The sequence below is a fragment of the Rhinoraja longicauda genome, chromosome 7 (genome assembly GCF_053455715.1).
Source record: "Rhinoraja longicauda isolate Sanriku21f chromosome 7, sRhiLon1.1, whole genome shotgun sequence".
Taxonomy (NCBI): domain Eukaryota; kingdom Metazoa; phylum Chordata; class Chondrichthyes; order Rajiformes; family Arhynchobatidae; genus Rhinoraja; species Rhinoraja longicauda.
Window position 1 is genome coordinate 51,961,351 of NC_135959.1, and position 12,015 is coordinate 51,973,365.

General features: G+C 40.5%; 1 protein-coding gene across 1 annotated transcript in view; it reads right to left on the bottom strand.

Moving 5' to 3' along the window:
- The window catches only part of LOC144595281 (PC3-like endoprotease variant B), a 560,764-nt gene that overhangs the window by 333,378 nt on the left and 215,371 nt on the right, over nt 1-12,015 (bottom strand). Inside the window, exon 5 of the mRNA XM_078402585.1 lies at nt 8,526-8,634. Coding sequence (XP_078258711.1) covers nt 8,526-8,634 — 109 coding nt within the window. The remainder of the gene's footprint in view (nt 1-8,525; nt 8,635-12,015) is intronic.

A 12,015-nucleotide genomic window follows, 5' to 3' on the forward strand; every position in this document is an offset into this window, starting at 1 on the left:
ACTTTTATTAGTTGGCTCTATTTTTCCCCAGTGGTTCACTTGTTCAGCAGCTGTAACTCCTTCAGAAGTACTGCAGAAACCTTAGAAACTCTATCAAAACAATCACATCATTGTCTCAGATTCACCACTGAAATAGCAGTGGATCTGGGGAAATCACTTTACGGACTCATAGCTGTACATGAACCATATGAATATTTCTTTTCTAGACCTGCTTATTCCCTTCTTTGTTTTATCTTGCTTGAAATTGTCTTTCTTCTCTCCCCTTCCCCTTGAATAAATATCCGATGATGCCTTGTGTTATGCCACAACTCTCTTTATCCCTATTTCACCCAAAACCAGTCCATTTCTTTGCCAGCTACTTGCGATGGAAATATTGCTGTACATGCATCATGCTGCAAGGAAGTCATTTACATTATAGAAACATGGGACTGTAGATGTTGGTTTACACAAAAGAACACAAAGTGCTGAAGTAACTCAGCGGGACAGGCAACGTCTCTGGAGAACATGGATATGCCACCTATCCATGTCCTCCAGAGATGCTGCCTGGCCTGCTGAGTTACTCCAGCACTTTGTGTTCTTTTAAGTCATTTACATCCTCAGGTACTTTTTAGTGGATTTCCCCATATCCTTATCTACTAAAAATATACAAGAGTGCATAACTCTACCTTAGCTTCAGAATATCGAGAAAATTCTCTTTCATTTGCCTTCTTCTTCTGATGTAATTTATTCCAGCCTTGCCCACCACTTGTTCCTTTTGTTGTCCTTCAGGATTCCTTCTAACCTTTCCTTGGTGCCCTTTACTTGAGATCAGATCAGAGCCAAAGAGAAGCTCATCATTATATTGATTGCCCTTATAATTTACTTATAATTTCCACATACCAGAGCAAAGAATCAGACATCTACATAATCAATCTTTGATGTGGGATTTGAATCTTTGTCTCGCAAAAATCTGCTTTCATAATTGCTCTTCCCCCCCATGATCCTATTATTCATTTGGTGCCAAATACTTGACTTCTTGTCACTTCAGACTCCTGGGCAGTTTTGCAGAGCTTTCTAGCTTGCTTCTTTTATCTATCCAGGATCACCAGGCTTATCTCAGCCACCTCTTGTTCCCCTGTCTGGGGCAGACTGTTCCAATCTGTGAATACTTACTCTCAAGGTATGATACTAGTAAAGCTTAATCACTCACCAAAGGAGCCACTTTCTCAATCCAACACTGTCTGCTCTCTCTCAAAAATCCCCACCACTCCATCAGACTTTTAAAATCCCTGTACTTTTCCTTCTAACTCCACGTTCCTCTCTTTAAAATGATAGATTAACAGATAGTTTTGGATGCCTTCATTCTCCAATTGTATCTGCTTCTTTCATCTGTGAAGACCGAATAGCGAGCATACTCAGACTTTCCACCTTGGTTATATCTCTCAGCTGTCTCCACTTCTTGTTCTATTTCTTCTCTTGTCACCTGGTTTTTCTTTCTAATCCCAGGTGTTCCCTTTTAAGTTGCTTCAATTTGGAGTCCACATGCAATTTTTGCTTCTCTCAGGAGTGTTGTTTTACTTTTTACTTCTTTCGCGTACTCTTATTCATCGGGACCTGTCTCGGAAGGTCCTCTTAGTCAGCTGCTTCCCACAGGTGTCCCTTTTCATCTTATTTTCTCTCCCCCGCAACCCTATAACCTTAACTTCTCAAGTGCTTGCCCTTTAAATCTGCCGTGCTTACCCTTTAAGAAGATAGCTAGAGCTATTGATCTGTTTTTCTTACTTTGCTCCCCTATTTTGTTACCTGACAGCTGAAGCATTGTGCAGTTCGGAAGTCTGAAGAGAATCGAGCTCTTTATTTCAAAGTTGCCTGGTCATGCTGAAACTCTTGTGTTAGTGATAGTTTTCCTATCAGTCTTTCCTAAGCGCTCTTCCTGCAATGGAGATGTCTTATTACACCCTAGTTAGTTATGTACTCAGCAACATTCACAGCTTCTGAAGGTCGTCTTGCTTAGTTTAATTTAGTTTAGAGATACAGCGTGGAAACAGGTCCTTCAGCCCACCGAGTCTATGCCGACCAGCGACTTTCACACACGAACACTATCCTGCACACACGAGGAACAATTTACAATTTTAGCAAAGGCAATTAACTTACAAAGCTGCAGGTCTTTGGAGTGTGGGAGGAAACCGAAGCACCCGGAGAAAACCCTGGTGGTCACGGGGAGAAAGTACAAACTTCGTACAGACAGCACCCGTAGTCAGGATCGAACCCGGGTCCCTGGCGCTGTAAGGCAGCAACTCTACCGTGCCGCCCTGATGTATTGATGTTTGTCCTTTAATTTGGTATCTCTGTGCAGGTTTAATTGCCGACACCTTTGGAGTTTTGTGGGAACCCTTTCTGAGCAGCTGCTGTATGTTTGTTCCACTGTGCTGATTAAAAAAAAAAATTGTGCTATGTTTCACTTGCAATCTTCATTGCCCCTGATGGAGGCTGTGATCTTTCTTTGCCAGCATTTAATTCTCTGGCATCTGGCCACTGAATGCCTGCAGATATTTTTCCAGTGTTGGTGGAAACACTCCCCGACAGCTGCCTCACTGGTCATCCGAACATCCAGATCTGAATTCAAAGTTCCTGCTGCATGTCTTTAATAATAGCTCTTTCCAGACATCTGGCTTTTAGCGCAAAAAAAAATCTGTTCATTATTCCCATTATTGTGCACAGGACCACTACAATTGCACAACCATTGCAAATAAGATAAATGAGTTAAAATAGCTGTATGATATTGCTAATTAAAACATTAATGTGAACTCTCTTTTCACTGGAAGCCTTTTAACAGGTATGTTACTTTATTCAAACAAAGAAGCAGCAAATGTGAAAAAAAGACAAAATACTGGAGTAACTCAGCAGGTCAGGCAGCATCTCTGGAGAACTTAGATAGGTGACATTCTAGGTTGGGACCCTTCTTCACTCTAAAATCCAGCACTTTGTGCCTCTTTAGGTAAACCAGCATCAGCAGTTCCGAATGACTACTACCAAATAATTCAACTCTGAAGATAGACACAAAGTGATGGAGCAACTCAGGCAGTTTGAAGACACGAAACATCACCCACCCTTTTTTCTCCAGAGATGCTTTTTGTGTCTATCTTCGGTTTAAACCAGCATCTGCAGTTCCTTCCTACACTTAATTCAATCAACGCTGACATGTTCATGACCAATATTGCATTGTGGGGATTTTATAAATATCACAAATAATCTGTATATTTCTGGATACTTCTGGATACCTCTGTTAACACCTTTACATTGCTTGAACAAATACAAATGCACATCTTATGAGTTTTGTAGGGGCTGTGAAAAAATTGGTAAAGTGTCAAACAACGTAAAAGTAAATGCAGTACTTACTTATCATCACTGATCACACATTTAGTGAATAATTGAGTATTATATAATGCAAAGCAGTAGAGCTGCTGCCTCACAGCGCCAGGGATCCAGGTTCCATCTTAACTATGGGTGCTGTCTGTACAGAGTTTGCACATTCTCCAAGTGTTCCAGTTTCCTCCAACATCTCTCAAAGACGTGCAGGTTTGTAGATTTATTGGCTTCTGGAAATTGTCCCTTGTGTGTAGGGTGTGAAAGTGGGATAACATTGTGGTCAGTGTGGACTCAGTGTGTCGAAGGGCCTGTTTTTACACTGTATCTCTAAATTAAATATCTGAGATTTCAATTCTTTTTAGCAGTCCAGGATTCTCGCCACGCACCCACAATTTGTAAAGATACTTTGGCTTCCTTATACTGTTCTTTCACTGTCGGTAAATCAATATAAAACAGATTGCATCATAGCCCATTGGAGAACCTGAACACTAACATTTTTTTTTCAGTTACATTTATTTTATGTATTTGTAGAAAAAATGAAGATGAAAAGCTTATTCCACATGCCAAGGCCATCTGGTTTATTTTTCCACTGACCAAAAAGGTAATTACAAGAACATGACATCTTCTGCTTTGATTTATATTATCATTTGTGGATGTACAAAGATTCCAGTCACATGTCTGAAGTTTATGAAGATAAGTTAGGGAAACATTGGAATGCTTGGAAAATACTTCCTGCCAATATACCAGAACTTTTGTAAAATAAAATAAGGAGTAAACAGTAAAACAAAACCAAGAATGTCCAATTAAATGTGTTTATAGTGCAAAGAAAATCTGCAAATGCTGAATTTTTGTCATCGAGAAAAGGAGGTATCTGACCTGAAAATATCCGACGGGTCAAGCAGTATGAGTGGAGAGAGAAACAGTGCTCATAGAGTCATACAGTGTGGAAACAGGTCCTTCAACCCAACTTGCCCACGCCAAGCAACACACCTCATCTACATTAGTCCCACCTACCCGCGTTTGTCCCATAATCTTCTAAACCTATCCTATCCATGTACCTGTCCAAATGTCTTTTAAATGTTATGATAGTACCAAGCTCAACTATCTCCTGCAGCAGCTTGTTCCACATACTTACCCTCCTTTGTGTAAAAAAGTTACCCCCTCAGGTTCCTGTTAAATCTTTCTCCCTCTCACCTGCTTCTCTATTTCCCTACTCTGGGCAAAATGCTCTGTGCATTTACCCGATCTATTCCTCCCATGATTTTGTACACAAGCTTATAATTCAGGTCAATGTCCTTTCACCAGTGGCAGGAACCATTAAAAGTCAAACCGCAGTTGAGGGAAAGAGAGCAAGAGGTCATTAACTCCAATTACCTACTCATCTCCAATCTTCACAGATGCTGCCTGACATGTTGGCTATACAAACAAGTTTTGCTTTCATCATGTAATTGTAGAGTTTACATACAGAAGTAAAATGTAAAGTAATATAAATTATCAAAAAAGCATTACCCAAATTATGAACAGCCCAAAATATTAGCCAGTGTGAAACAGAAAAATTGGTCAACATTTTCTGTAAGATTGGTTTATCCAGCTTTACTATCTTGTTTCCAACTAAATACTCTGACCTAAATAATAACCATTCTTACTGGAGTTAATTATTTGTTTGCAGATTTTGTGCATTAATCTATTCATGCTTTCTATCCAAACCAGCGGCATCTGGACACCATGAATGTATTTTTCGCTTTGTGAAGTATCATACAATTACTTCTGACCTTATGTAACTCCATGGGAAAATACAACCCTTTTTATTTATAATTATAGGAGTTATTGGCCCGGCCAGCATTTAGTCTCCATCCTTAATTGCCCTTGAGAAGTGAGTGGTGTGATGCCTTCTTGAACCTCTGCAATCCTTCTATTGATGCAATACCTATGCCAGTCGCTCCCTCTTCTCCCCTCTCGCATCAGGCAAGAGGAACAGAAGTGGGAAAACGCATACCTCCAGATTCAGGGACAGTTTCTTCCCAGCTGTTATCAGGCAACTGAACCATCCCACCAACAACTAGAGAGCAATCCTGACCTCCCATCTACCGCATTGAAGACTCTCGGACCATCTTTACTCAGATTTTACTGGACATGATCTTGCACCAAACATTATTCCCTTAATCCTGTATCTGTACGCTGTGGACAGCCGATTGTAATCATGTGTAGTCTTTCCGACGACCGGTTAGCACACAGCTAATGCTTTGTCCCTGTTCAATGATCATCGCCATGAGTGTTGATGATAAAACAAATCCACAATGGCTGGCCAGGACCCCTGTTTATTGTTAATAGGCCCATCAGCTGGAATAGGCAGTGTTAGGAGATGTGAATATTACGGCAATCTGGAATAATGGATTAACAAGGTTTCAAGGTCAGTTTATTGTCACATATACCAATGAAGGTACAGTGAAATTTGAGTTACCATACACGCCCATACATACGCCCATATATACGCCCATACATACGCCCATATATACGCCCATACATACGTCCATATATACGCCCATACATACGCCCATATATACGCCCATACATACGCCCATATATACGCCCATACATACGCCCATATATACGCCCATACATACGCCCATATATACGCCCATACATATGCTGAAGGTAGACACAAAATGCTGGAGTAACTCAGCAGGTCAGGCAGGATCTCGGGAGAGAAGGAATGGGTGACGTTTCGGGTCGAGACCCTTCTTCAGACTTCACTGTACTCAGTACGAGACAATAAACTAAACTAAACTAAAAAGGTTGCTAAACAATGAGCAGTGCACATTACAACTACAGACTATATGTGTGAGGACAGGATGGTGTCAAATCAGATCATATAGCCTTACCATGTACATGTGGACATATGCGTATGTTATACATTGACACAACATTTCCTTTTTGAAAGTGTGATCTCCAAAATCATACTGTTTGCAGATTTAACCTCTGTTTAGGTTTTCAGCATCTCTTTGATCAATGGTGCAGGGGGTCCCGCATCCAGAAAATCATAGAAAGACCGTGGGTGGCATGGTGACGCAGCAGTAGAATTGCTGCTTTCTAGTGCCAGAGACCTCGGTTTGCCACAGATCACGGATGCTGCCTGTACGGAGTTTGTACGTTTTCCCTGTGACTTTCTCCAGGTCCTCCGGTTTCCTCCCACAATCCAAAGACGTACATGTTTGTAGGTTCATTGGCTTTGGTAAAATTGTAAAATGTCCGCAGTGAGTAGGATAATGCTTGTGAACGGGATGATCGCTGGTCGGCGAGGATTCGGTGGACCGAAGGGTCTGTTTCCGTTCTGTATTTCTAAACTAAACTAAGAACTGGTCTGGGTTCCTCTATAAAATGCAGCAAAAAACTGCAGATGCTGGAAATCTTGAATAAAAATAGAGAATACTAGTAGCACATAGCAGCTCAAACTGCATCACTGCTGCGGGAATATAAGTGCTGACATATTAGATTGTTCATCAGACATTTCCTCTGTTCTCTCCAGCTTTCCCCAGACAGCAACTTAAAACATGTTTGACTTCTGATATTCCCAGTTCAGATGATGAAGCATCCTCAATCTAAAGCATTGACCCTCTTACTGATCCCAGTGATATTAGGTGCCCTGCTAAGTGCTTCCAATCTTTTGCTTTGTTCATAAGTTCATACGTCATAGGAGCAGAATTCGGCCATTTGGCCCATTAAGTCTACTTCGCCATTCAATCACGGCTGATCTTTCTTTCCGTCTCAATCCCATTCTCCTGCCTTCTCTCTATAACCTTTGACACTCTTGCTAATCAAGTACCTGTCAATCTCCGCTTTTAAAATACCCAATGACGGCTTCCACAGCTGTCTGTGGCAATGAATTCCACAAATTCATCACCCTCTGGCTAAATAACTCCCTCCTCATCTTCTTTCTAAATGTACACCCTTTAGAGAAGGACATACCTGCATTGGAGAGGGTACAATGATACCAAGATACTTTTTGCCGTGGAGTGATGAAGACTGAGGTGGGGGTGATATCTGACTAGGTATACAAAATTAAGAGGGGACTAGATAAGGTACAAAGAAAGAAATGCATCCCTGATAACAAAAGCCTTTCACTGTACGTCGGTACTCGTGACAATAAACTGAACTAACTAACTAAACCTGCTGACTAAAAATGGAGGACATTGGCGTAGGTAAGGAGATTGGAGGAAGAATTCAGTCACCAGGAGGGTGCTCAGAACCTGGAATGCATTGCCTGCATGAACGATAGAGGCAGGTACTCTCACGACATTTAACTGTCCAGAGAAGCATCTGAGTTGCCAGGTCAAAACAGGACAGACCGACTGCTGATAGATGGCAGCTTCAGAGTCAGCAAGGACATGTTGGGCCGGAGGTCCTTTTTCTGTGGTGCATGATCTGTGCATTGTGCACAGCTGGGACTGTGCTTGTAGCTGGGACTGCCTGTAAGTGCACAAACTGAGAAGAATTCAACAGCAGCACATATGGCTTCATTGGATTCCTAGAGGGTCGGGAAAAATAAAAGAGAATGATCCTTTCATTTGCCAGGTTTTGAACATGGGATTTGCCATTGACTGTTGAAAGCAGTTCCTTCTCTCAGTCAGCCTGGAGTGATGAATTTTAAGATCTCACAGGTGTCTCTTAGCTATAATAAATATGTTTTTGAAAAAGGCACAGGTTAGAGTTGCTGCCTTACAGCGGCAGAGACCCGGGTTTGAACTTGTTCTCATTTATTATATTGTATACAGAGTACTATGTTTACATATTCTGTTGTGCTGCTGCAAGTAAGATTTTAATTGTTCTGTTTCAGAACGAATGACGATAAAACATTCTTGACTCGACTCTTGACGCATATGACAATAATAAACCTAAAACTAAAAACCTAACATTGGGTCGAATATTATGATATATTTATGTGAATGTTATGATATATTTATGTGAATGTGCACAAAACATTCTCAATGTTACATATGGAATTGTTATGTTTTACCATTAAGAACAACACAAAATATCTATTACCAATAATGTATTCTAATGACAGTTAATTCACATCATCTCAGTTTAATCCATAACTCGGCATTAAGCACTTTGTCTGAAAAAATGTGTTCTTTTTTGATCCAGGTGGCTGCATTTTATAAAAGGAGACTACTCACCATCGTCTATGATTGCCACAACTACTCCAGAGCCAGTTATATTTTTCTTCCAAACTGGCATCACATTAATGTCAAATCCCTTTGGTCCATTGGTCTGGCCAGTGTTAAACTGCAAAGAAAAATAATAACTGAGTTCTACAGTTGCTGTAGTGCCAGAGCCCAGAAAGTCTGAAAGGAGATGCCAAGAACTGCAAACATGGTTCCTTTGAACAAAACAAAAATCTCCCTGAGGCAATCAGATCTCAAAGCACTTGAAATGAATCTGAAGTAAAGTGGAATGGCACCCAGCTTGCCATCAAATACATTTTATCTAATATTCTGCTTGTGTACTGCCAGGATTAATGTAATATTACACCGGGTTTTTGCAAAACATATACAATCTTGTATTCCCTATCCGAGGTACCAAATGCATCACAAAACAACAAACAAAGATTTTGTATCATGCAGCGCAGTAAATAAGAAAAAATGCTACATGAAAGATGGCTGCAGAAAAAAAAGGTTTCTCTCAGAGAAAACAGCAGTACAAATTAATAACTTCTCAAACATTATTAAAATGAGAGTGCAATCAATAAAGTAGTTTTATATCAAATCGAAGAAATTATGATATTTAATATAGAGTACACATATGGATATAAAGTGGATTTTTAAAAGATTAATTGAAAGAATCCTGCAGCAAATCAGGATAATAAAGTGCCAATGTGGTGTTGGGCTTGATTTTAAACCCAGGTACAAAACCAGTCAATAGTGAGATCTGGGGTGGGGTGGTGGTAAATACTGGCAGTACACCTGGACCCACCTGGACCCACCTGGACCGGATGATATGAACTGACTGAGCACATTATCTTATTGCATTACAATCCCTTTCATGTTAACCCAGATTGAGACTGTTGCGATGGGTGACTATGTTATTTCCTATGTCTGGAAACTCCAGTTGGAGACTAAATAAAATGCACTCCAGCAAAATAATTCTCTCATTTTACAATTAATCACCATATTTTGCATTGCAGCCAGAACACAACAGTATACTTTTTTTCCCATTTAAATAATTTCAAAAAAACAGGTCGTACAAATTCTCGTAGGTAGTTAGGAATTATTCAATGGTTCAGTGGTTCTTTATTGTCAATGTGCACAGCACAGTGAAACTATTTTGCACATCCCACAAATGCACAGTTGCCATATTTTGCTGCCGTTTACAAAAAAAAAGAAAATATCCAAAGTCTGGTCTACACACGCTAGAACTACTGGAGCACTCCCATCTAGATAAAATATCATCCGTTGAGTTTTTCCACATTCTAACTGTGACCACAAGGGGCTCCTCAGGGGGTCCTGGTTTCCTCCTTCATCCGACAGACATGTTTATAGGTTACTTGGCTACTATCAATTACCCATAATGTCGGTTCATAAGTTCATCCGTTGTAAGAGCAGAATGATGTGTTACATGAGCATCACGTCTATCCCGCCATTCAATCATCGCTGATCTATCTTTCCCTCTCAACCCCATTCTCTTCTCCCCATAACCCCTGACACGCATAAAAATTAAGAATCTGTCAATCTTCACCTTCAAAATATCCATTGACTTGGCTTCCCCAGCCTTCTGTGGCAATGAATTCCACAGATTCACCATCCTCTGACGAAATAAATTTCTCCTCATCTCCTTCCCAAAGGAGATTTCTGAAGGTATGTCCTTTTGTTCTGAGGTTATGGCCTCTGGTCCTAGACTCGTGAAAACAGTAGTGGATGGACATGTGAGGCAGAAGACAATGTGGGGAAGTAAATCGGGAAATGAGACAAGTGAAAATGTTTTAAGAGCAAGCCTAGCCTCAATGGGATGAATGGCCTCATATTGTAAAAAAAGTTAGAAATACAAGGTTTGAAATACCTTTGCTTTGTCTTTTGTGACTGCTTTCATAGTACTGAGGTGGTGACCACTAGAACTTTGAGAGAAATGGAATAAGCAGCTATTAACATTTTCTCTCTGGAGGTTACATGAGTCTCTTGCTGGAGTTTAACTTTAGACTTTACTTTAGTTTTCAGAGATGCAGCAAGAAAACTGGTTCTTTGGCCCAATGAATTCGTGCCACCCAGCGATCATCCAATACATTAGCACTATCCTACACACTCGGAACAATATACAACTTACAGAAGTCAATTGCCCTATAAACCTGTACGTCTTTGGATTGTGGGAGGAAACCGGGGCTCTCACATTGAGAAAACCCACACGATCACAGGGAGAATGTACAAACTTTGTAAAGGCACAACTCATTCGACAGGATCGAACCCGGGTCTCTGGCGCTGTAAGGCAGCAACTCTACTGCTGCACCACTGTGCTGCCCCTAAGTTATAATGGAAGACCAGAAAAGACCCCCATGAAAATTTGAAAACTTTAGATAAAACAGCAACATGTTTCAACTTCTACAAGATGAGCTGATGTCCACTGATTAGAACAAAACGCAATCATAATCCAATAAACTGTCCTCAGAGTGCAACAATTAGAAAGTCTTTTGCTCCAGCTGAGACGGAACATCACTAAGAAATCCCAAGAGAGCTCACGACCTACCATTCTGTGGTTTGGTGTGTTGATGCATCAAATTACTGCATTACCAGGCGACCATTAAGGATTGCTTTACCAGTAATATGTCTTTATTATGTTCATTTTAATTATATTAAAAGGATTATAATAAAGACATTTACAGGCTTATAACATCTGCTTTTATTTAGTGTACCAGATTATTCCTCTTAAAAAATGTAACAAAATGATGAAGCATGCAAAAAAAAAAGAAAAGCACATGGCCTTTGATCCTTAAGTGTATATAAATGTGATCTTGACAGACCCTGCCAGAGTTTGTCAAGCCAGATGCTTAACCAAGGTAGTTATATAGGGGAGAATTTCATGCACCTGCCACAGGTTCATGAATCCCATGTGAACCCGTAAAACACCCCTTCATCTACACACCTTCAATACTGTGGGAATGGATTTTCACAATTCCCATTTCCACAAATTAGTCCGATGTAACACCTGACATCCTTTCACACCAGAAGCAAAATTATCACAGGAGAATGTGTGTGCAACTATAGAACGTGACTTTTCTTTAGAGTCATAGAGTCATAGAGCATGGAAACAGGCCCTTCTGCCCAACTTGCTCACACCGACTAACATGCCCAATCTAGACTAGTCCCACCAGCCTGCGTTTGGCCTATATCCCTCTAAACGTATCCTATCCATGTACCTGTTTAAATGCTTCTTAAACATTGTGATAGTGCCTGTCTCAACAACCTCCTCCGGCATCTCGTTTCATACACCCTCCACCCTTTGTACAAAAAGGTTACCCCTCAGATTCCTATTAGATCTTTCCTCTCTCACCTTAAACCTATGTCCTCTGGTTCTCGATTCCCCTACTCTAGGTAAAAAACTGTGTTTATGTGATCTATTCCTCTCATGAGTTTGTACACCTCCATAAGACCACCCCTCAATCCTCCTATACTCCAAGGA